Source organism: Petromyzon marinus, chromosome 36, assembly GCF_048934315.1.
Source record: "Petromyzon marinus isolate PM22_M1 ecotype Great Lakes invasive population chromosome 36, UKy_Petmar_22M1.pri1.0, whole genome shotgun sequence".
Taxonomy (NCBI): Eukaryota; Metazoa; Chordata; class Hyperoartia; order Petromyzontiformes; family Petromyzontidae; genus Petromyzon; species Petromyzon marinus.
This window is the reverse complement of record NC_133702.1, coordinates 9,245,947-9,272,024: the sequence shown is the minus strand read 5'-3', so window position 1 is coordinate 9,272,024 and position 26,078 is coordinate 9,245,947. Positions and strand designations below refer to the sequence as shown.

The following is a 26,078-nucleotide window of genomic DNA, read 5'->3' as shown; positions in this document are numbered from 1 at the left end:
AACTTTACTTTGGACCGTGATTTTCAATTTTATGGTACAGGTCACGATTAATAAAACTCAGGACATAATCCGTCTTTGAGATGTATTCGGGCTTTAGAAGCACTTGCTCAGCTCTCCATTCGAAAACAAAACCCTTGGCAGATTCCACAAAGACAATTGAAAAAAAAGACTCTAAATGTAAGCGATTTCATTTCCACGTTTGTGGTTGCCAATGTTGGAAAGTTCAAAAACGTTTGATTATATTTTTCATTGTGATGTGATCTTTTCCTCTTTACTAAAGTTTAGACTTTAATCCCATGTAAGGCCATGTAACATTACATGGGGTCTCTCATTCAGAGACCACGCTACGTTTACATTATGAGAATATTTTTGTGATACTGCATTGGCAGCAGTGCATAAGCACAAATAACAAAAACTCAACACCACAATCAATAACACTGTGGCCCTAAAAGGAACAATAATGTAACAGGCGAAGTTTTAGGAAATGTCCCTTCTTCACAACATTCGTAACTTTTAAGGGCATCATTTGCTAAAATAGACATTCACTCCTTTAGCCCTCCCACCAGGCAGTAATCTTAGCCAATTTATGAGATAGTGCCGAAACCCGATTGGTAAAACTTGTACATTCCAAAGCAATTGTAAGATGATGTCACTTAAAAAAAAACTCCTGCATTGGCAGTGGTATATGATCGCGACAAAAATAATTTCCTTTAATATTAACACTGCCTTGCAACCCCACAAAAAATACAGTCAGCCGGCTGACATTTCAAGCAGTGAACCTTCCGCTATGAAGGATGGCGGAGGCAGTGTTAGCCCGCTGCATATTTATCTCTTCCATTGTGGAGTAGAGGGGCCTGAAATATGAGTGTGGAGTATTCAGAAAGGGGCACCATAAGTGACTTTCCCTGTCACAACCATCAGAGTGGAGAAATCACTTCTGCTCCTTCCCTGTGTTGTTTTGTGCGTGATAAGATAGTGTTCATATTGAAGGTGGTTGATTTTTGTTTAATGTCAAATTAACGACAACATTTTTATGAAGTGATAACACTTTGCAGGATAAAGGGGCCTAGGTTTGATTCCCGACTCGGGTGCCTTTTCTGTGTGGAGCTTGCGTGCTCTCTCCCCCTGCTCTGCGCGAGTTTCCTCCGGGCTCACCGGTTTCTTCCATGGAAAAAAAACACCATACAATGTCACCGGTATTGACCAAAATATCCCAGTGCCGAAAAGATTTCCTGAAAAAATCACTCAATTGAGATTGCACGCTGAGCAACATCGTCACCTACTGCTGCAAACACTTATCAGGACTCTCCTGTGAAGGAATCTTGAGACTCGGTGAGGACCTTCTGGGTAAACAAGCCTAAACATAATAATTACAAACGTGTGTTCTTTTACAGGTCTTGTTTGTCAGACAAGAGCCACCCTCCTCTTTATCCCCCCCCCCTCCCAATTGAAATGTACTATGATTGTGCTACATCTTGTCATCAAACGCAAAATAAATTCACATCCCTCGCGGAGCGGTAGAATATCTCAAAACTACTTCTGACATACTCTTTGGTTCTTTTGGTATAGTCACGTAGGTAGAAAAATAATAGATCACGACGTTTCGATCGCAACACAAGTAATCATCATCAGGTGTGACAACCACAGCAAGAACACACGTACTTCTGACATCCCGTTTCAAGTGACCTCTGTTCTACATAGCAGCAGGAAGCGACAATTTCCCACCCGCCCTGGCATGGAGAGTAATGTTCGTCACATTTTGACATCCCGAGCGATGTTTTTAATTCTCAGGGCTAGGAATTCAGCTGAATTAGATTTAATATGGTAGGTTTTTTTGTGTTGTGCAGTCATTGGTCACCGGGCAGAGATCTTAAACTCACTCCACTCAAGAACGCAGTTTCATAATGGGGAGCTGCCTGGATTCGAACCACGGTGCAAAAATGAAAAACTAAACGAAAATATTTTTTATTTTACTAGGTAAAGCCCATTGAGCTATATAGCTATTTTTGGAAGCAACCTGGCCACAAATGATAGCTGAACGAAGTCGCTTATGTGGAAATTTACAGCAGCCAAATACTTGAAATGGATGTTTCTAAATGTGGAGTGAAAAACCAGAGGACCTGGCGAAAAATCCACGTGACCACGGGGATAGAGACATGCAAATTCCAAATATACAAGCGTCAAGAGTCGGGATCTAACCCACAACCTCTTGCATACCAGGCGAGGGAGTTAACATCTCGCCACCGCGGCACGATCCTGCTTTGGCAGTGGTGCACATACACAAATAACAACCAGAAATGGGAAGGGCCACAGCCTTATAAAGAGGGGATATTCTCTGAAACGTCACCTATGATATGTTTATTTTCATATTTAGGGCCAGGTTCTTGGCGAATGTGTTGAGTTCATGTAAATGTTTGTTCCCTAACTTTAAACGAGTGCGGGTTGTCGCAGTGGTAACACTTGTTGTGCCTCACAGCAAGAAGGGTCTGGTTTAGATTCTTGACTCTGGCACCTCTCTGCGCGGAGTTTGTATTTTCATTTCATCCAGTTCCCAGACTTAGTGTGGCCTTCCTGGGTAAATAAGCATCGTGGTTATTATAGCTGCATGAGTTTACTCATATGACAGTGTTCCCACACGTGTATGTGTGTTTGCTTGCAGCGGTGTTGCCAGTATCCTCACCGGAGGAGCTCATCCACAGCTGCTGCGCGGCGGGGCAGCAATGGGCAGCCGAGACGGGTCGCTGCGGGAACATCCCCATGTCCGGGGAACAGGGGGCAGACGACTGCAGGTGCAGCATCACTCCCCCCCCCCCCCCCACCACTTCTGTCTCATCTCTCACCACCACCGCCAGCCCCCCAAAAATACGGTCACTACATTGCGCGCTTTCAGATGCGCTTCTATAGCCGTCTGGGACGCTCTTCCTTCCGATATTCGGAAGCCACTGGAGCTATGCACTTTTAAATCTAGATTGAAAAGTCATTTGTTTAGAACTGCTTTTTGTGTTTAATTTGTTGTCCTTCCCCCGCACCTCAGATTAGCCACGGTTGGCTATGTACGGTGGAAAAGAAGTTTAACACACACCCCCCTAGCAGCGGCAGGCGCAGAGAACTCCACCGCGCACAGACCACACGCCCCTCATTGCCACCACCTTACCAAGAAATTAAATGAACGCACGGCAGTAAACGCGTGCTGCGGCGACGATGGTTTAAAGAAGGCCTCGAGGGAGGAAACAGCAGCACCGCAAGAAGCGATCGCCCTGACCAGACACAGAGAGGAGGATAAGGTTGCACCAGTTTCATCGTCGGCCAAAAAAAACACGATACCCGATGGAAATGAAGAGCAGAGTGGCACAAAGACAACGATCCCCTGTATAGCCTGAACAGACTGTTGGGCCAAGTGATGTTAGCGAGTAGCACCTATGAAGGCCGGCACAGCACACGACGGGGTGGGTGGCCAACACCACGCCCAACCGTCTTTGTCTCCCCTGTGGCGATGTTTACACACCACACCAGGTACTCATTTGAGGCTTAGTAGACCTAGGGGGAGCCCAGGACCGGTTCAGATAATCGTCACACTGGTGTTGGCCGTGAGCGGGATTAGAATTCGGGACGCCGGGTTCGTACGTACACAGACACACGGAGCCGGCAGCCACGAAGACAACACCCCGATGTATGAGGGCCAAGAAAAAAAACCTCACAACATCCAGGAGCTGGCCGGGTAGCTTAGGGGGATCAGAGAGACGCTGAGCTTACACTGCTGAGATCTTCTTGGGTTTGAATGCGACGTCTCGTCGGTAGCAGCGTCTCCTTCCGGTAACGTCTGCAACTGCCGTGCGAATCGTCAATAAACACCGACGTTTCTAGACACCGTGTCCGGGATTAATTTGGAGCCAAAGAAAATTAAAACAAAGCTGAGAAAAAAGTGCAAATGCCCAATGTCCTGAGTGTTAGGGACAGTGGCCTCGCTATCATTTGTGCAGGCGGTGCAACTGCACCGGGTCCCAATGGCCAAAGCGGCTCAGGTGCTGGGCTATGAAGAAGGGGTTCACATTGGACAGGGGCCCATTTCATTGCTTGTGCCCAGGGCCCCATGCCAACCACGCCATGCCACTACATTAGGGCCAAAAGCACTGCTGTATGAAGCATCCAATGCCAATGTATTACATTCACGTGGGCAGTAGAGCCTGCTGCTTTATAGCAGGCTTATGTATACTGTACAGTATGTTATTAAAACGTTACACGCTGTAGCTAGACATCTGTAGACAATAAAAAAACATTCAACTCACTGCTTAGCTCACTTGAATTAGACTCGGCATACAGAATGAAGGAGTGGTGGTACAGCGTTTAGCATGCTGCGCTTTGGAACCCGGCTTCTTGAGTTCGATTCCCAGTTAGGGCTATCATCATTGGTGAGTGATATCTGAGCCGGACCTGGATGCCCGATTGACCCGACTCACACTGATCAGCTTGCTGAAGTATGGTCACACAATCAACCGTCCATGACTAACACAGCGTGAGGAGACCTTCACCAAGAAGCGTACTGTTTTGACAAAGTGCTGTAAACGAGTATTGTTTTTGATTATCATTACGGAGTGAAGTATATATATATCAGTGTTCTTCATTGCAAGGCCCACGGGCCACTGACGGCCCCTGATGGCCTTTAGTGCGGCCCCCGACAAATACGCAATGTGAAAACACCCCATCATGCTGTCAAACCCCAATGGTTTCAAATGTGTGGCGGCCCTCGCGTGCTTCTTATTTTGTACGGCTCACGTAGATGCAGAGCAACCACTACAATTTCACGTTCAGGTTGGTCGAGCCAGATAACCGCATTGTGGATCGGGTATTGCGTCGTTATACGGTCTGTCCTGGGTGACCACAGTCGCACACTCCTGGAGAGTTTAAAATGTCACATTTTGTGCAGCAGGTATCCGCATCTGTCATTGATGTCTTATTGGTGAAAGTGGCTCCCCTCTGAAAATTAGCGAAGCTCACTTTTATATGCAGGGTGCTTCAAAAAACACTTCCGAGAATTTCCAACAATATCACGTGACATGTGCTGCTGCCTCCGGGCTCTGGAGTGCACCTGGAGAAGATTCCAGGCCACGTGTTGACAACGATTGCCAACAAGTGGAGACTCCATAATAGAGGGTTTTGGGTTAGATCGCATAAATATATAAATGTGTTGTTAAAACCCGCCACCACCCGACAACTAGTAAGGGTTGTCACGTAAACAGAACATGCCAATTTGTCACTAGTACAGCACATTCATCATGTTAAAGAAGCGCTGAAAATGAATGGTTACAATGATGCACAAATCAATAATGCACTAATCAACAGGGTATTGAATACCAAAACCCAATAAATAACAAGAGCATTGAAACTGCCCAAGTAATGAAAACGATCAAAATACCGTACATTGCGGGAATAACTGATAAACTAGCCAGATCTTTGGAAAAACAAAACATCCTAGTCAGATTTGGCACAGTACATTAAATACAGAAAAAAATGTCTGGTACAAAATATGTATTATCGAAGCTATCAACAGAAGGTGTGTACAGGATTAACTGCAGGTGTGGTAAATGTTATGTTGGGCAAACAGGACGAATGATCAGCACGAGACTAAAAGAACATCAGAAACATATTTACTTATCCAAAATACAACTGTCAGCAGTAGCAGAACACGCGTGCCAATAAGGACACTCTATTGATTTTGATAATGTTGAAGTTTTGTGCAAAACTAGCTACTACTGGCCAAGACTAATTCGATAATTTATCGAAATTTAAAGAAATCAAAATAACTTGAACCGTTTGGATAGCTACCGCCTTAGTGCTGCGTCGAAGCGAGTCATCAAATAATACATTATTTAAATGCATGCCTACAAAGGGCAGCGTACTTCAATAGGGATTACCGTTGGTAGGGCTATTTAAAAAAACACAATAGACAGGAAGGACAAGTTCAAAGGGCTCGCATAATGCACATGCATAATGTACGTTGCCTCAGTGATCCCCGCCACTCCCCACATTGTGCAAGAGCGCAGAAGCGTGGTCACCACATCTACGCCTCTATATAAGGAACGAAACAGTAAGACTTCTCCACAAATCTGGCTGTCGCCTGATGAAGCTAGTTGTAATTACTGGCGAAACGTCGTACTCAGATTGTAAATGTTATGGCCTGGCTCTCCAACACACAGGCGTGCTGTACTAGTGACGAATTGGCCACGTTCTGTTTACGTGACAACCCTTACTAGTTGGCTATGCTGGGTGGTGGCGGGTTTTAACAACACATTTATATATTTACACGATCTAACCCAAAAACCTCTATTATGGATATTGGTCGCGAAACCCTACGTGTTAAACTAAGTAACATACATTTGTTATCATGTTACAGTGTATTATCCGTTCTTTTTCAATTCACAACGTTAGTCCCATATAAGTGTTAACATGTTTTTGAAGTACCTTGTGTATAGTACGTCGTTTTAGGTTTGTGGGGAGCTCTTTGATTGTGGACCAATAGCACCATCTTCTGGCCAGGTTGAGAAGACGCATGGATGGGCTGTGTGGGCTCCTGTATCTCACTCCGGTGTTTGTTTGATGGCATTGCTCCTCTGGCAATGCAATTAATCATTGATTCACGAATTAACATCAGTCCTCAAGCCCACAATGCATGCATTGGCATTGCATCGTGCGTATTAGAGTCGATCACACAGTGAGCATGCCAATGCTGTGTCAACGTTGGCATATGGTTGCAACCGTAGGACCAATATTGGGCCAATGTCCCACCATCCCGTGTTTGCTGGGTAGTCTGAGTTGTGTTAACGTTCTGCACATTGTCCTTTAGACTGTTGTTTTAGAACGAGATGGAACAAACGAGACGGATGAACTGACATGGCGCAAACCATACTGACGGAACAAAGCAGAAGTCAGTGTAGAGGAGACGGAACAGTCCAGATAATACTAATACAAACAAGAAAAACGCTCATTCTAGATTTGAAGTTTTCTTGACTGCAAGGGTCCATACTCTTTGGTTCTTTCCGTAAAGTCACGTAGGTGAAAAAATACATAATAATAAAAAAATAGAAATAAATAAATCACGACGTTTCGATTGCAACATAAGCAATCATCATCAGGTGTGACAACCACAATTTTCCTTGCTGTGGTTGTCACACCTGATGATGATTGATTGTGTTGCAATCGAAACGTCGTGATCAATTTATTTATTTTCATATTTTTGGTTTTTAATTTATATATTTTAAATTTATTTTTCACCTACGTGACTTTACCGAAAGAACCAAAGAGTAAAGACAAACGTTGCTTCTTGAATTGTGGCAGTTCGTTGAACGGCAGGGGACATGGCAGGCGAGAACTACAGAATCCTGGATTGTGATACGAGCATCAGGTCATGAGATCAAGTCTCCATTCACATCTCTCCCAGAGATCCATGATTAGATAACGGCCCTCATGAGCAGATATCACGGCGCGACCTCTGAAATGTGCTCAAGTGACTTCTGTTTGATATAGAGGGGAGAGGGGCAGCACGTGCCCATCTGCGCTGCCACCAAAAGTAATGTTCGTCGCATTAAAGTAAAATTTTATACGTTGTTATACTCCTTGGTTCTTTTCGGGAAAGTCACGTAGGTAGAAAAAAATTAAATGAAACAAAAAATAATATATCACGACGTTTCAGCAGTTCCACTGCTGTGTAATTTTTTTCCACCTGAGGACGACCGCTTGTGTTGCGATCGAAACGTCGTGATATTTTATTATTATTTGTTTTATTTTATTTTTTCTACCTACGTGGCTTCACCGAAAGAACCAAAGAGTATGGATTCCTGCAGTCACGAAAGCTTCAAATCAATATCGATATTTTTTTCCTTTCAAAAATGAAAGTTAGTCAAATTAAGTACAGCACCAAATTTAGTGTGATATATATTTTTTCGCAGTCATTGGTGACTGGGAGGAGACCATCAACTCCACCAGACCTGAGAACCCGGTTAAATTACAGTCACCTGTCTGGATTCGGACCCAAGATCTCAACAGTGTCAGCCTGGCGCTCTGACCTATGCGCCACATGTCCACTTACTCGCTTTAAATTACACTTGTTGTTTTCATTGGTGCTCGAATGTTCTAGATCGGGCCACAGGTCGCGCGGTGTCGATATAGCCAAAGGTAACCCTCTTGCAAATGAGACATCCTCTTGGGTTCTCGTCTGGTTACACAAATACACCTTGACCTGAGCTGAGCGAAGAGGCGTCTTGTGCCCTGGTACGTGTGTGGCCCGCGAGGTCGCGGAAGCAGTTAGCGCAACTGCGACACCCGCATTTAATCCTCGCTCGCGGCCAACCTCAGTGACCAAAAATATCTGAACCGGTGCTGGGCCTCCCCTAGGCTGACTCAGCCTTCAACGAGTTACCTCGTTGAAGGCTGAAACATATCAGCATTCGGGAGACCAAGCACGGCCAAGGGCGCGCGGTGCTGGCCAGCCATCACCACGCCTGGCCGGCCTTCGTAGGTACCACGCTAACAGCCAAATTGCCCTCGGCAGTCTGTTGGAAGTCTCTCACGGGTGGGGGATCTTCGTGTGGCGGCCTGCGAGGCAGGGTGGCGCAGGAGCAGTGCTGCTCGGCCTTCCTGCACGACGCCAACTGCCAGGCGGGGGTGGTGGCGGCTCGCGGCGGGGGCACCTGCGCGTCGCTCGCCAACGACGTGTGCGAGGCCAACCTCTACAAGGTTGGCAGCCGTCACCAAAAGTCATTTTACACCCGTCGCCTGCGCCGCCATCGCCTGCGCCGCAACGGCGAGGCCACGTTTTCCCCATCGGCACGCCGCGCTTATCACTTTGCACTGGCGACCTCGCCTCATCGCCTGTGCCACTGCTGTGGTCAGCGGCACCGCTGCTTTACCTCGTCGCCTAGAGCTGCCGTTTTTGTGTTTTAGTTTGTTGTCCTTTTGCCCCGGCACCTCCGATTAGCACGGTTTTGGCTGCGTACGGTGAAAAAGAAGTTCAACGTACAGTATATACAGCATCACGGGCAACTTAATTTTTACCTCAGCAGCGACGCTAGCACTATCATCGGCAGTTCTATGCATCTACGGCAACCAGCTTTACCTCATCAACAACACCACAGCAACCAGCTTTACCTCATCAACAACACCACAGCAACCAGCTTTACCTCATCAATACCACCACAGCAACCAGCTTTACCTCATCAATACCACCACAGCAACCAGCTTTACCTCATCAATAACACCACAGCAACCAGCTTTACCTCATCAACAACACCACAGCAACCAACTTTACCTCATCAATAACACCACAGCAACCAGCTTTACCTCATCAACAACACCACAGCAACAAACTTTACCTCATCAATAACACCACAGCAACCAACTTTACCTCATCAACAACACCAGCAACCAGCTTTACCTCATCAATAACACCACAGCAACCAGCTTTACCTCATCAATAACACCACAGCAACCAGCTTTACCTCATCAACAACACCATAGCAACCAACTTTACCTCATCAACAACACCACAGCAACCAACTTTACCTCATCAACAATACCACAGCAACCAGCTTTACCTCATCGCCTACAACACGACAACGTGACGGCAACCTTTACCTCATTAACAACAACACCACTGTCGCCGACATCACCATGACCACTATCTTTACCCCGTCTCGTGTGCTACCGCTATCGCCTAAACCATCACCACCACAGCCGCCACCTTTACCTCATCACCGACACCTCCACCGCTTTCGCCTATAGCACGATGCTCACCTTCAACACCACCACAGCCACCACCGCCTTTAAAAAAACGGGTGACACGCGAACACGTCCACGCCCTTGCCCAGTGCACATTCACCTGTGCTCGTGGCTGCCGCTTGACCGCTCCCTTTTAACCTTGCGCCCTGACCGTCCGCGTTGTTCGTCCGCCTTCTCTGTCCCCTCCACTTCCCCCCCCCCACATCGCGCCGGTCCCCCCGGGCACCAGCAATGCTGCGACTGCTGCTCGCTGGGCATGCGCGCCCGCATCCGCGGGCACGGCTGCGGCGACGTTCCGGCGCTGGGCCACGCGTGCAGCCGCGCGTTCCGCGGCTGCTGCGAGGAGGCGCAGAACCTGATCCCCCCGCCGGGGGAGGGCGCCGGGCCACGCCGACCGCGCCAGCCCGAGACCGCCACGGACGCGCAAGGTGCGGTTCGCCGGGACGTCCGCCAACACCCCCGGGAAACACGCCAGCGTTGGTGGCCCCGAAGTTGGTGCAACGTCTCCCCCCCCCCCCCCCCGTGGTTATTGCGGCCTTCGCGTTTTACCGCCGGCGGGCGCCACTTTTACCCTTTTCCCCGTTCCGATTGCCGGACGCGTGCGTCGACGTTTTTTCGTGAAAGGCCACGCGGGAGGGCGTGTGGCACAGTTTTGGCACCGGCTAGCGTAGAGCGCGGTCGTGTCGCTACAGTTCTCTGTGGTGAGTGCAATGTTTTAAAAAAAACAGTGGAGCCGTGCGCCCCCTCGATCAAATGTACGCTAACCTCTTGCACATTTCGAGATTCAGCGGTGAATGGGACCCACGCTGCCACTCGCAGACCTCTTGCACCGGGAAAGGGTTACATTCACCAGAGCAGCGGTTTTTATAAACTCTAACTTCGTATTTATTTACTTATTAGCGTTTCTGACTGGATGTGATCTTCAGTCTTCTTCGTATGGCTGATGCTGATGAAGTGCAAAACAGCTGTACTTTTACATTGAGGTGGTTATGGGCCAGATAATTGTGTCAGGTGTATCGGATTAAATTTCGATTTAAAGCTTTCGTGACTGCAGGGATTCATCTTCTTGGTTCTTTCGGTAAAGTCACCACGTAGAATGGAAATAAAATAATAAAAATAAAACATAAGAAAAATATAAAATTCTCACGACGTTTCGGCCACAACACAAGTAGCCTTCTTCAGGTGAAGGAACAGAACTGTCGGGACGACAGCGCTTCAATGACTCATTGACTCATTATGTTTTATTTTTATTATTTTATATCCATTCTACGTGACCTTACCGAAAGAACCAAGAAGAGTATCGGATTGTATCGCTGTGATGCCTTCTTCGTATTTGTGAATCGGCCAGTGAGTCATTACACACTCCTGGGTGACGACACTCGCACACCGCAGGGATTTTAAGATCTTCTTTGTATATCGCACCTCGGATCAGCAGGGTTGGCTACGTACGGGGCGAAAGAAGTTCAATATAAATGCGTATAAATGCATTCTCCGTCCGTTACGAATGTAAAATGTGTGCACACGTGTCGTTGCGTTTGCTATGCGCCGTCAATCCACGCACCGGGCACGCTCGCTAATGAGGCGCTCCACCTCGAGGCGATTATCCAGCAGAAAGCGTTCAATTGACTTCACCTTAACGAACTAAAAACGATCCCTGGCGGCGGCCGGCAAATGACGTCTCTCATCAACGACGACGGAGCGAGGCGAGCGCGCTCGGTCGTCGTGCTCCTCGCGATGAACCTGCGGTGGTGGCACGCTCCTCTCCCTCCGCGGTCGCAGCGCCGGCGGGCGGCGCCGGCTTCGGCGACACGGGGGCGGGGGCGGCCGACGACCTGGACGAGTGCACGCTCTACCCGGGGCAGCTGTGCCAGCAGCTCTGCGTCAACACCGCCGGGTCGTACCGCTGCGCCTGCTTCCCTCACCACCGGCTGCAGGCCGACGGACGCTCCTGCTTGCCCGGTGAGCCGCGACGTCGTGAATGGTGGGGCGGTGGCGGTGGGTTTGCGGTTCGAACTCAGTCGGCCCTGGCACACGGCAAAGTGTGCGAACCGCCGCTCCACTGCTTCCCGCCTCACCCTCCTTACTATGAATAATTGTTCATCAATTAAGGATATGCGTGGGTTATGTAATGCAATCCACTGTGTGTTTGCCCTCGGAATTATTTAATTGGTAACGCAAGCCGACGGGCAGCTGTCAGGGCACAACCCATTCGCATATTTGCAAATAGTTAGTTTTACTCTGGTTTGTGTCTTCCAAGTATGAGGCCAATCCCCCTTTGATCAATCTGGCCGGTTTTCAACATGGCACGTCCCTCATAGCAAAGCCACTCTACAGAGAGGTTTTGTTCATATCCGGTCAGGTTTTAGGGAGTCACAGCGTCTCGCCGTTGGTGACGGACGGAGAGCTTGTGCACGAAAGCTTTCGAAGTTTTTGGAGAGCTTTCAAACGATCGGCGTTTGGTGGGTTGTGTGCGACGAGAGAATACCCGGTGCTCGCGTTTGAGAGGGCCCCCTCTTTGCAGACAATGAGGATCGGGGGGACCGACTGGAGCTGCATCAGGGGCAGAACCACGTGGACAGATGTCAAGGTGCACACACCTCATTCAGAATCAGAACATACAAACTCCACTCACTCACACTGCATAACAGTGGGAGACAATTCAGAATATGTATTTGTACTGGAGGAATCTGATGAGCTATACAGCTCTTTTTCACGGATGTCCAGTAGTTCAGAACACACAATCATCATCGTCATCCATGGGTTTATCCACTGCTGGATGAAGGTTTCCTCACACCAGTGGCTTCCTTTAGCACCCTACAGTGCCACGATCCACGTTCTGTCCTGCCCCGGGAATGATATCATCGCTCCATCTCCGCAGGAAACATCCCATTGGGCTTGTTCTCTCCAGTTACGATTATTAGAAACTGGTATTGGGCCTCCCCTAGATCTACTCAACCTTAAAATGAGTATCGGGTGTGTACAGAAAAAAATCCTCGCTGGGGAGACAAAGGCGGCCGGGCGTGGTGCTGGCCACCCACCCTCTCGTGTTTGGCCTTCATAGGTGCTCGCTAACAGCACTTACACCAGTTATCTGTTCAGGTTATTTATGGGGGCGGGGGTTAAAACTAAACTATTTGTATTCTACCAGGTAAGGCCCACTGAGCTATATAGCTCTTTTTCAGAAGCAACCTGGCCACAAATGATAGCGCAACAAAGTGGCTTATCACGTGGACATTGATATCAGCCAAATAGTCTAAACGCACGTTTATTCTAAATGTGGAGGGAAAACCCAGAGGAGCTGGAGAAAAATCCACGCGACCACAGGGATAACATGCAAACTCCAAATATACAAGCATCAGGTTTGGGATTGAACCCACGACCTCCTGTATATCGGGCGGGGTTGTTAACATCTCGCCACCGCGGCGGGTTCTTTGTCTTTGCATTCACTCCGTGTGTTTGCGTGGGCGTCGCGTGCAGGCGGGGGCCCCTGCTCGCAGCAGTGCCACGACACGGGCTTAGCCCCCGTGTGCTCATGCTTCGCGGGCCACGAGCTCAAAGAGGACGGACACACCTGCCAAGGTGACCTTTCCCAACCACGAACACCGACCCCAAGGGGCGACCACCCCCACATCCCCCGCACCCCTTCACTCTGATCACGGAACGACAATTGAATTTTTTTTTGTCCACACGACTCATTAAATCGCATTTTGCAGGCTGATTTGGATGCCATTCAGAGCGCGCGCACGCTCGCGATGCTATCTCTCCAAGGCGGCCGGTGGAGGCGCTGACAAAAGGACTCAAATTGAGCTAGGAAACTAACAAATATGAGTTAATCAGTGTGGCGTGCCCAACCTGAACCCCGCACTGCCCCGGTGACTGGCATCCGGCCAATCGGCAGTCAGCCGTAAGAAAGTCTAAATTCCCCGTGCAACTCTTACCCCTGAGCGGTGCGGCAGGCCCCGCGCGGCCGGCAAAACAAAACGGAGAATCTCGAATCGGAATCTTTAGGCCACGGGTAGGAATCCGATGAGCTGTGAAGCTCTTTCACACTTGTCCAGTATGGGCGGGTCAAGCAGGTAACAACAGCAAACGATGCAAAAAAAAACCCGATCGGAATGCAAAATAGAGACAAAGGTAAGTAGGTCACTAAAATCAAAATACACAATAAATACTTTATATAACCCCGGTTTATCAATCGTGGGCAAGGCAGAAAAAACAACAACATAACAGACCCATACCACACCATGACTACACACAGCAGTAGTCCCTCGATAGAATGGCACATTAACAGTGAACTATCGATAGACACAGGTAAGGGTCAAAGTTACAAATCAATCACATTTGAAAACGTGGCTGCTGTATCCAGCACTAAACTCCCCGGGCCACGCTCTGCCTTTATCTTTTTTGTGCACTCGGGTTCAGAAAAAGAGTATCTCACAATTGCCAGGAGAGGGGAGAACTACACGGAATTGCGGCGTCTCGAGTGGCACATTCCTACGCAATTGACAAAACCCGGGACTTTTAATGTGATGTCCTGGGAAGAAATACAGATTTCCCAGAACAGCTGATACCCCAACAAGATGACGATCCTTTGGAAAACCAGGACAATCACACCGTACATTTTACATTCATATAGCATCATCTGAATTTAACCGCATCTGCAGGCGCTTCACAGGAAGAAGAAAAAAATAGCATGAAAACAAATGGGCCCTTACGTCTTGACTTGGACAAGGGCAGCAGCAGCAGAGTCTCAACCGCACGGAGTTCTAGGGGAAGATAATTCCAGACCCTCAGGAGCAGAAGCCGAGCGACCTCCGAGGGAACGAAGGTTGACCGTGCGCTTTGTAAGAAGGCGGAACCGGAGACGAAGGTGAGAAGTGAAAGGCGAGGTAGGAGGGCAGGGGCAAGGCAAGGACAGGTGGCAACAGAATCAAAATATTTATTTATACTGGAGGAATCCGATGAGCTATAATGCTGTTTTTAACAGATGTGCTTGCACTCAGCCACGTCCTCACCCTTCCTCTCTCTCGCCAGACGTGAACGAGTGCCTGGTGGAGTCACACACGTGCCTTCCTGGCCAGCGTTGCGTGAACACGGTGGGCTCCTTCCTGTGCGAGCGCGACGTGCCCTGCGTTCCCGGTTTCCAGATGGGCTTCGACAACCAGTGCATGGGTACGGAAGCCAGAGGCCGGAGCCACAGCCTCCTATATTTCTCTTTCTCACCCATGCAGTTGGCCAAACATGACGATATTGGTGCCACAGTGGCGAGATCTTAACTCCTTCGCCTGGTATACAGGAAGTCGTGGGTTCAATCCCGACCCTGACGACTCCTGTTGCTCTCTCCCCGTGGTCCCGTGGATTTTTATCCGCGTCCTCCGGTTTTTCCCTCCACATTTAGAAACGTGTTTCGAGTGTTTGGCTGCTATAAATTTCCACGTGATAAGCCACATCGTTGAGCTATCTTTTGTGGCCAGGTCACTTCGAAGAAATGTGTATAGCTCAGTGGGCCTCACCTGGTAAAATATAAATTATTCAATAGTTTTAAGTAGTATTAATAGATATAGGACCATAGAGTTTGGAACATTTTTTGATGCCTTCCTGCTCGCATCATTGCGGTGTATTGAGATGCAGTTTGCATGAACCACGTTATGTGTATATGTGTAAATATATACTGGATTATGGGGCATCCAGACATATAATGTTGTTGCAGCCACCGATGTTTTACCAGAGTTTTAAGATGATGCTTGGTGGAGGTGGCCAGGTGGCTCAGATGTCAGAGCGCTGAGCTGAAACCGCCGAGATTCTGGGTTCGAATCCAGAACCAAGTGCGATTTAATCGGGTTTTCTGCTCTAGTGAATTAATGGTCTTAGCCTGGTCACTAACGACTTCAATGTGTGCCCCCAGCCAACCACTTGCACTCACCCCTGCCTAGTTCTCCTCTTCGTAGGCCGGCACCTGAGCCTCTCTCTTGTCTGCGGGCCCCGGGGCAGTTGCACCACCTGCACACACTCCTCGATAGCTACGCCATTGAGTTTGAGCGAGTGATTGCGATCATTGCCGCTGCTCTCGTCGCAGATGTGGACGAGTGCTTGACAGGCAGCCACAGCTGCGACCCCAGCACCGAGTGTCAGAACACGCAGGGCTCCTTCCTGTGCCGATCTCGAAATCATTGCGGAGAAGGCTTCACCAAAGACCTCGTGGGCAACTGTGCCGGTGAGCAGTGCGCCAGTGTTCCATCGTTGTCACCATCATCATTGCCATCATTGTCAAAACTGTTAACACCATTGATATTCTAATCATCATCAGCAGCAGCAGCATCATGGATCAGTGGCACAGTGGCACAGTGGTTAGCGTACTGCGCTATGAACCTGGTGACCTGAGTTTGATTCCTGGCCTCGACTGATAAATCAGTTGCGAGTGACATCCCATTTCACCAAACCCAGATTGGTCCGCTTGGTGAAGTATGGTCAAAGAACCACCACGGCTGAAATATGATTGAGGAGGCCCTCCTCCGGCAGTGGATTGACAAATGGCTGGAAATGATCATCATCAATATTAATATTATTATTCATCGTCACCATCGTTTGCTTCAGACATTGATGAGTGCTCATCCGGCTCGGCACCGTGCCGCCCTGGCTTCAACTGCATCAACACGGTGGGATCGTTCACCTGCCAGAGGACGCTCATCCTGTGTGGGCGCGGATACCACGCCTCCCCCGATGGAGTCCGATGCGTGGGTACGGCGACCGCGTGTCACGCACACCACACACGCACGGGGCTAGATGCCTGGGTATGGTGACCGTGTGTCACGCACACCACACACATGGGGCTAGATGCTTGGGTACGGTGACCGAGTGTCACGCACACACACTTCCGAGCACAAGCGTGCATCGGGTCGCGTTGCAGAATCGGCATCCACGGAATTTTTTTTAATTGCGCACTTTTTTTGTCTTTGTTTTTTCTTCTTTCCGGAGACGTGGATGAGTGCTCGACGGGCGTGCACACGTGCGGCGAAGACCAGTTCTGCCAGAACGCTCCGGGAACCTATCGCTGCGACTGCCGCACGGGCTACGAGTTCGACGTGCGAACGCGCGCCTGCGTCGGTGAGGGCGCCCGTGTTGATACCAACCGGCACCGCTGCAATTGCCGGCTCGACTCCCAAATGCACCCATAAGCCATCAGGATTTCTCCTGTGTCCCTGGCAAGCCATCGGTATGCATCTACACACCACCGGCACCCTTCTTGCCAGCATAATCTACCAGCCCCTGTATCCACTGACCCGAGTTCAGTTCCCGCTCACAGCCAACAACGGTGATGGATATCTGAACTGATCCTGGGCCTCCCCCTAGGTCAACTCAGCCTAAAATGAGTACCAGGGGCACTGTGTCAACATTTTCATTGGGGAGACACCCACCCCCTTGTGTGCCATGTTGGCCTTCGTAGGTGCTCGCTAGCAGCCCATGCCCCAGCAGTCTGTGAAAGGTTATTTTTGTCTTTGTGTTTGTTTGCCTATCAGACGTTAACGAGTGCTGGAAGTACCCGGGGCGGCTGTGCGCACAGACGTGCGAGAACACCGAGGGCTCCTTCCAGTGCTCGTGCGGCGAGGGATTCAGGCTGGCGGCCGATGGCAAGAACTGCGAGGGTATGCACACTCTCCACGAGGGGCCAAGAACCCCTGCCAGATCGATCCTAGCCCAGCCCGGGCGACCTAACCCTGGGCCATTAAATCCGAGTCACCCCTAGCTCAGCCTAGGCCACCTAACCCTGGGCCATTAAACCCTAGTCACCCCTAGCCCAGCCCGGACGACCTAACCCTGGGCCATTAAACCCTAGTCACCCCTAGCTCAGCCTGGGCCACCTAACCCTGGGCCATTAAACCCTAGTCACCCCTAGCTCAGCCTGGGCCACTTAACCCTGGGCCATTAAACCCTAGTCACCCCTAGCTTAGCCTGGGCCACCTAACCCTGGGCCATTAAACCCTAGTCACCCCTAGCCTAGCCCGGGCCACCTTACCCTGGGCCATTAAACCCTAGTCACCCCTAGCTCAGCTTGGGCCACCTAGCCCTGGGCCATTAAACCCTAGTCACCCCTAGCCTAGCCCGGGCCACCTAACCCTGGGCCATTAAACCCTAGTCACCCCTAGCTCAGCCTGGGCCACCTAACCCTGGGTCATTAAACTCTCGTCACCCCTAGCTCAGCCTGGGCCACCTAACCCTGGGCCATTAAACCCTAGTCACCCCTAGCTCAGCCTGGGCCACCTAACCCTGGGCCATTAAACCTTAGTCACCCCTAGCTCAGCCTGGGCCACCTAACCCTGGGTCATTAAACTCTCGTCACCCCTAGCCTAGCGCGGGCCACCTAACCCTGGGCCATTAAACCTTAGTCACCCCTAGCTCAGCCTGGGCCACCTAACCCTGGGTCATTAAACCTTAGTCACCCCTAGCCTAGCCCGGGCCACCTAACCCTGGGCCATTAAACCTTAGTCACCCCTAGCCCAGCCTGGGCTACTTTAGTCTGTATTCACCAAACGCTGGGTACTCCAATCCTGGAATCCTGGTCACTCCTCGGCTATCCTGGGTCACTCCGGTTTTTGCCACCCAACCCTGAACCACACCAGCTTGTACGTATGTAACCATTCACCACTCCTCCCCCAGCAATGCGATGGATCGCCACAATTCTGCGCTGCGATATGATCCAAGAATAACTTCTTGCGTCTCATTTTCAATCTCTCTTTCATATTGTTTCTCATTTTGTTCAGACTCGTTTGTAACTCATCGTTTAATTTGTTATGTGCTACATGCACAATTTTCTGCGAGCATCGTAGGCGTAATAATTTACTTAGATAAATGAATCGCTGCATCATCACTTACTTACTTATCCTGGTTGCCCACACAAGCCGAACTCAGTCTCCCTCGCAATATTATAATTACTTAATTATCCAGGATTGCCACACTGAGTCCTAGGGCTGTTTTTCAGGAGGGTTCTACATTGCATTTTTTTCAGTTCAAGATGTTTTCAGTCAATTTCTGAGCATTTATGGCCTGTCATCCCTGAGACCCCAGGCCACTTTCCACTTTCTAGCCCGGTCAACGAGCCTTGAGTGACCGCGACGTGACAGGGCGAAACATATACGGAATTTAAGGCATTATACATTTTTTGTTCTACGGCGAAAGATCAGCGGCGAGGTTTTTTTCCATTTTTTTCTAACATTAATGCAGATCAGCAAAAGTTTTTCATTATTATTATCGCGTGCACACCTGTCGGAAGAAAAAAAATGCCCTCATTTGGCGAGAAAATTATCGCCGTGGTAAAGGTCACGCGCGGGGCCAGTGTGCCCTCGCAGCGGCACCATTATATTATCAGCTGGCTTTTAGGCGGCATTACAACTTGCGTGAAAGAAAATCCCCTTTAGATGTAAATCATCGTGACCTTTTCGTCGGCCCCGGCGCTGCTTTATATCTAAACTAAATGTGGGCGACTTCTCGGTTGTCTTTAAACTCTTAAAAGCCTCGCCATTTCATTGTGAGTAAAACCGCGCCGCCGTCGTGACTCGGGCTCGCGCGCCTTGTTGTGACCCGGCGGCTGGGGCCCGTCGCGATGGCCATCCACCGCACGAGTTGTTTGAGGAAAACATCGCGGTCTCCAAGCGCCGACGATGCCGCGCGTCGCTCAAGGAGCATGCGGGGAGAAAAATACAAGTCGAAAACACACGAGATAGCCTCGTGGTGTTGCGTGTGCGCGCGTGCGTGCACTAGGCGATGTGTGTGATCTCGTGTTATGGTGCTTGTGTTTTGAGAATAAATGTGTGGACTCGAGCAAAAAGGTGACGCACGGAGTTGGTGATTGTGTAGAGGGTGAGGGTTGCGGTTGGTGGGTGTGCAGAGGGTGAGAGTTAGATGTGTGTGTGTAAAGGGTTAGCTGAGTGTGTAGAGGGTTAGTTGAGTGTGTAGAGGGTTAGCTAGGTGTGTAATGGGTTAGCTGAGTGTGTAGAGGGTTAGCTGGGTGTGTAGAGGGTTAGCTGAGTGTACAGAGGGTTAGCTGGGTGTATAGAGGGTTAGCTGGGTGTGTAAAGGGTTAACTTGGTTTGTAGAGTGTTAGCTGGGTGTGTAGAGGGTTAGCTGAGTGTGTAGAGGGTTAGCTGAGTGTGTAAAGGGTTAGTTGGGTGTGTAGAGGGTTAGCTGGGTGTGTAGAGGGTTAGCTGAGTGTGTAGAGGGTTAGCTGGGTGTGTAGAGGGTTAGCTGAGTGAATAGAGAGTTAGCTGGGTGTGTAGAGGGTTAGTTGAGTGTGTAGAGGGTTAGCTGGGTGTGTAGAGGGATAGCTGAGTGTGTAGAGGGTTAGCTGGGTCTGTAGAGGGTTAGCTGGGTGTGTGAGGGTTAGCTGGGTGTGTAGAGGGTTAGCTGAGTGTGTAGAGGGTTAGCTGAGTGTGTAGAGGGTTAGCTGGGTGTGTAGAGCGTTAGCTGAGTGTGTAGAGGGTTAGCTGAGTGTGTAGAGGGTTAGCTGGGTCTGTAGAGGGTTAGCTGGGTGTGTGAGGGTTAGCTGGGTGTGTAGAGGGTTAGCTGAGTGTGTAGAGGGTTAGCTGAGTGTGTAGAGGGTTAGCTGAGTGTGTAGAGGGTTAGCTGAGTGTGTAGAGGGTTAGCTGGGTGTGTGAGGGTTAGCTGAGTGTGTAGAGGGTTAGCTGGGTGTGTAGAGGGTTAGGTGAGTGTGTAGAGGGTTAGCTGGGTGTCTAGAGGGTTAGCTGGGTGTGTGAGGGTTAGCTGAGTGTGTAGAGGGTTAGCTGGGTGTGTAGAGGGTTAGGTGAGTGTGTAGAGGGTTAGCTGGGTGTCTAGAGGGTTAGCTGAGTGTGTAGAGGGTTAGCTGAGTGTGTAGAGGGTTAGCTGGGTGTATGAGGGTTAGCTGGGTGTGTGAGGGTTAGCTGGGTGTGTAGAGGGTTAGCTGAGTGTGTAGAGGGTTAGCTGAGTGTGTAGAGGGTTAGCTGAGTGTGTAGAGGGTTAGCTGAGTGTGTAGAGGGTTAGCTGGGTGTGTGAGGGTTAGCTGAGTGTGTAGAGGGTTAGCTGGGTGTGTAGAGGGTTAGGTGAGTGTGTAGAGGGTTAGCTGGGTGTCTAGAGGGTTAGCTGAGTGTGTAGAGGGTTAGCTGAGTGTGTAGAGGGTTAGCTGGGTGTATGAGGGTTAGCTGGGTGTGTAGAGGGTTAGCTGGGTGTGTAGAGGGTTAGCTGGGTGTGTGAGGGTTAGCTGGGTTTGTAGAGGGTTAGCTGGGTGTGTAGAGGGTTAGCTGGGTGTGTAAAAGGTTAGCTGAGTGTGTAGAGGGTTAGCTGGGTGTGTAAAGGGTTAGCTGGGTGTGTGAGGGTTAGCTGAGTGTGTAGAGGGTTAGCTGGGTGTGTAAAGGGTTAGCTGGGTGTGTAGAGGGTTAGCTGGGTGTGTAGAGGGTTAGCTGGATGTGTAGAGGGTTAGCTGAGTCTGTAGAGGGTTAGCTGGGTGTGTAAAGGGTTAGCTGGGTGTGTAGAGGGTTAGCTGAGTGTGTAAAGGGATAGCTGAGTGTGTAGAGGGTTAGCTGGGTGTGTGAGGGTTAGCTGAGTTTGTAGAGGGTTAGCTGGGTGTATGAGGGTTAGCTGGGTGTGTAGAGGGTTAGCTGAATGTGTAGAGGGTTAGCTGAGTGTGTAGAGGGTTAGCTGGGTGTGTGAGGGTTAGCTGAGTGTGTAGAGGGTTAGCTGGGTGTGTAGAGGGTTAGCTGGGTGTGTAGAGGGTTAGCTGGGTGTGTAGAGGGTTAGCTGAGTGTGTAGAGGGTTAGCTGAGTGTGTAGAGGGTTAGCTGAGTGTGTAGAGGGTTAGCTGAGTGTGTAGAAGGTTAGCTGGGTGTGTAGAGGGTTAGCTGAGTGTGTAGAGGGTTAGCTGAGTGTGTAGAGGGTTAGCTGAGTGTGTAGAGGGATAGCTGAGTGTATAGAGGGTTAGCTGGGTGTGTCGAGGGTTAGTCGTATGAAATTACAACGTTGCTCTCATGTCACCCGATGCTGTCTCGACATTGCATGTTTACTGGGCAATGCCTGCTAATGCCTGTCTTTGGGTGGCTGTTCATGGAAACGAGCAGAGCTTTTTTTCGTAAACTATGCACATACATCCACTTGGGATGCCGTGATGTTTGGTTTTCCTTCGCGTTTCCATCTCGGGTCCAGGCGCTTCTTTCCCTCCCTTGCCACAAGGTGGCCCTCTTGTTCCACTCCCACGACCTTACCTCTGTTGAACGTCGTCCTCCTCCTCCTTCCCCCCCCCCACCGCTGTGTCGCAGACATTGACGAGTGCTCCAGCGGCCTGTGCAGCCAGGAGTGCAGCAACACGTACGGCTCCTTCCAGTGCTACTGCCTGCAGGGCTACGAGCTCAGCACCGCCGACCACACCACGTGCCAAGGTGGCGGCGCGCTAGCCGTGCCCTCTCCTCACCGCGCCCCCATCCGCGCCTCACCACCGCTCACCTCAACGCGTACTCCTCACCGCACGCTCCTCGTGGCGTCCCCTTTCCCCCCCACCCCTCACCTCGCCCTCCTCACCTCACCCCCCCCCCCCCCACTTCACCCTCCTCACCTCACGCTCCTCACCGTCTCCCCCCCTCACCTCACCCACCTCACCGCATGCTGCTCACCCAACCTCCACCCGCCTCACCGCCACTCACCGCGCCCTCCTTCACCGCTGCCTCCCTCACTGCACTCCTCACCGAGCGCGTTTCTGTGCACCAAGCCTCAAGAGAATATGCCGGGTTATTTTAGTTATTTTAACACTGGTATTAGCACATTTGATTGTTTATTCCTCACGTTAATGCTTACAAACCCAGAGATCATCACAAGACGCTGTCGTATATATATATTTTCTGCTTCCTTTTCAGGTGACGTATAATTCTTTTTTTACTAAATTGACTAAAGACGAACGAAATGAATTCGCTTTTTTCTTATGTGCACTCAAGTACGAGGTTGTAGTCTTTAAAAAAAAAGTCCTAAATTAACTTTCAAAACACATTTCGTGCATGCATAAACACCCAGGGAATGAAGTTTGGCCTTTTTTCTTAATATTAATAGAATAACTCTATGCATCGTGACTTTTGGACCACCCTGTATGTACTGTTTGTCCACCCAGAATATGTTCCTCCAGTAATATATATTCACTCCCACCGATGAAGCAATGGTGTTGCCATTCGTGTACCCAGGAAAAAGCTCGCCGAGGCTTGAGACTCTTCTTTCAGGAGGGTCCTGCCACATTGGAATGCTTGGCCAACTTTGATGATAAAATGCTGCCGATTCATCTGCTGCTACCACGAATGTTGCATCACAATCAGGTGGCAGCGACAACGTCAGTGTCTGGTCAGGGCCCGTGAACGGGATGCGCTGGGGCCACGAGAGATGTACTGTGCGTTGAACTTCTTTCGCACCGCACCTAGACAACCGTGCGACTCGGAGGTGCGGGGGAAGGACAACATGCTAAACACAAAAAGCAGTTGTAAAGAAATTTGTTTTGAAATGTAGATTTAAAAGTGCATAGTTCCAGCGGCTTCCTAATATCGGAAGGAAGAGCGTTCCAGATGGCTGCAGACGCGCCATCTGAAAGCGCGCGATGCGGTAACCGTCTTGATTCAATGGCTCGCCAAAATTCGCTGCGAGGATGACCGGAGTTCGCGTGATGGTTTATGAGATCAGGGAGGTATTGTGATGATCTCTGGGTTTGTAAATTATTCACTTATCAGATCGTGGTTTCCCAGAACACCTGCAGGCAGGTGGGAGATGCCTCCATGCTGAGCTAGCAGAGATCCCTGCGGCTCCAAACCGGCATGGCATGTGGGCGATGGCTTTGATAATGGAGATTCATGATGGTGTTGATTGATGACGACGATGACGATTATACTAAATGATCTTGATCAATTGCGATGTTGGATAATTAGACTGATGATTGTGATAATTGTGTTGATGATCATGACATTGATAGTTGATGACGTTGATAAATGTTAACGTCGGTGGTGGTGGTGATGACGATCAATACGATTGTGTTGACGATATTTACATGTATAACTAAGAGGATAATGACAACGACGAAGACGATTTTATTGCTGTCAGTGATGATGACGCAACGATGACGATGACGTCAACATGCACGGCGTCTCTCCATGTAGACGTGGACGAGTGCTCGCTGCCCGAGGCGGAGGGGCTGTGCGCGTTCCGCTGCGTGAACACCGAGGGCAGCTTCCAGTGCGAGTGCCCCGACAGTGGCTACACCCTCTCTCCCAACGGACGAGGCTGCCGAGGTGAGGTTGCTGCCACCCTGCCTCGCCACGCGGGAGCCCATGCAGTGTGACCCAACATGCCTTGAAATGAGGCCACGTCGCCCCAATAACCCGATCCCTCCACTGGCTCCTAAAGTAATCAAATTAACTTACATCACACTCACAGTGTGCAAGCACCTCCGTCGACTCGGACGTGCCTACGTCTCCCTTGTCATCTCACTCTACTCCACTCCATGCATTCTGCTACCTCTCCCCTCTCATCTCACGCTACACCTCTCCACGCACTCTCCTACCTCTCCCCTCTCATCTCATTCTATCCCCCGCCACTCTCTCGTATCTCTCCCCTCTCATCTCACTCTACCCCCACCACACACTCTCCTATCTCTCCCCTCTCATCTCATTCTACCCCCCTCCACACACTCTCCTATCTCTCCCCTCTCATCTCACTCTACCCCCCAACCACACACTCTCCACTCCAGCAACAGGTTTACTTGACTCCTGCAGCTACTGGTGGCCGCTACAATTCACGACAATGTAAAATAATATTTTTTCCTGAATCGAATCTTGACCCTGAATCGGGGCGAATAAATTGAATCGCTGGAAGTCAGTAGATCATTCATGAAAATTAAGATGATTTGTTTTTTTATCAATGTATGTATATTGAATTCCTTTCGTACCATACGTAGCCAACCGTGCTAATCGGAGGTGTTGGAGGAAGGACATACTAAATACAAAAAGCAGTTCTAAACAAATGAGTTTTCAATCTGGATGATTTAAAACTGCATAGTTACGGTGGCTTCCTAATGTCGGAAGGAATAGCGTTCCAGACGGCCACAGAAATGCACCTGAAAACGCGCGATGCTGTGACCGTCTTTGTTCGATGGCGAGCCAGAAGGCGCTGCGAGAATGACCGGAGTTTGTGCTTTGCGTGATGGTTTATCAAACGCCTTTCACGCCGGGGCGTATCAGAACGAGTCACACGCGACAAGCGACTTCACATCGCATTCGAAAGGGCACCCCCAGTGGAAGCTGTCCCTGCGCGGCACACGGTGACTCAGGACATGGCCCGCAAGCGGACACAAGTCCAGCAGTAACGGGGGGTGGCGGTGATTGCTATAAGTATGTATGTATGTTGAACTTCTGTCGCACCCTAAAGTTAGCCAACCGTGCTAATCGGAGGTGCTGCCCGTGTAATCCCAAATTAGTAATGTGCCTTCCACCCCTGGTAGCTACAGTACAGGTGAACATCAGAGACGAGCTGGAGAGGCGGGGGGTGGGAGGAGGTTGAGGGGGAATGAGTCGGGTGAGTGGCGTGGGGGCATGAGGGTTGCTCGGTTGGGTAGATTAGTGTTGGGGTGAAGTGGCTGGAACGGCGGTGGGGAGGAGGGGGGTGTTGGGTAGATGCAGGAGTGGTAATAATGGTGCCTGTACGGGAGTTGTGTGCGTGTGGGGAGGGGCAGTTGAGAGATTGGCTGTGGAGGCGCGGCGGCGGGGAGGGGGGTAAAGGGAGGATGTTGTGGCAGGTGATGGACTAGGTGAGCGTCGTCGCGTGGTGCGATCATGCCACATGATACACCGCGCCGTGTGTGGCTCCCGCTTTAGCTCCCCCCCTGCCCCCCCTGTTCAACGTGCTGTAAATTGCCTAAGCGCCCTATTAAGCCCTCCTCGTGTGTCAATAGCCCGAGTCACTTACTGCCCTGACTGTAACTGGCAGTGTAATGATACCCCGCGCAGCGAATACAAAGAAAGTTACGTGTGTGTGCCAAGCTTAATAAAAAAAGGATGTTATTATTATAATACGTAAAAAAGCTGAAAAAAATACACTTACGATTAGTTTTTTTAAAAATTATAAAGGTGCAGCCCTGCAATTACGTGCCCATGCTTCTGATGGTTGAATGGTCTCTAGTGTGTGTTTGGCCTACTCTTCCACGCTTGCCAGATATCGTGGAAGCGGTTACATTACCCACGATTTACCCCACCACACACGATCTGCCGATTGCCTAATACTCATTAACATTGCTGGGTGGACAGAGGAGAGAGGGGGGAGGGG

The 26,078-nt window shown here is 50.0% G+C and overlaps 1 protein-coding gene across 1 annotated transcript in view; it reads left to right on the top strand.

Moving 5' to 3' along the window:
• The window catches only part of FBLN2 (fibulin 2), a 75,497-nt gene that overhangs the window by 42,387 nt on the left and 7,032 nt on the right, over positions 1–26,078 (top strand). Inside the window, exons 4-16 of the mRNA XM_032966475.2 lie at positions 2,660–2,789; positions 8,601–8,730; positions 10,001–10,199; positions 11,551–11,730; positions 12,293–12,358; positions 13,249–13,350; positions 14,806–14,943; positions 15,848–15,985; positions 16,366–16,509; positions 16,747–16,875; positions 17,289–17,414; positions 22,052–22,171; positions 23,918–24,049. Coding sequence (XP_032822366.1) covers positions 2,660–2,789; positions 8,601–8,730; positions 10,001–10,199; positions 11,551–11,730; positions 12,293–12,358; positions 13,249–13,350; positions 14,806–14,943; positions 15,848–15,985; positions 16,366–16,509; positions 16,747–16,875; positions 17,289–17,414; positions 22,052–22,171; positions 23,918–24,049 — 1,734 coding nt within the window. The remainder of the gene's footprint in view (positions 1–2,659; positions 2,790–8,600; positions 8,731–10,000; positions 10,200–11,550; positions 11,731–12,292; positions 12,359–13,248; positions 13,351–14,805; positions 14,944–15,847; positions 15,986–16,365; positions 16,510–16,746; positions 16,876–17,288; positions 17,415–22,051; positions 22,172–23,917; positions 24,050–26,078) is intronic.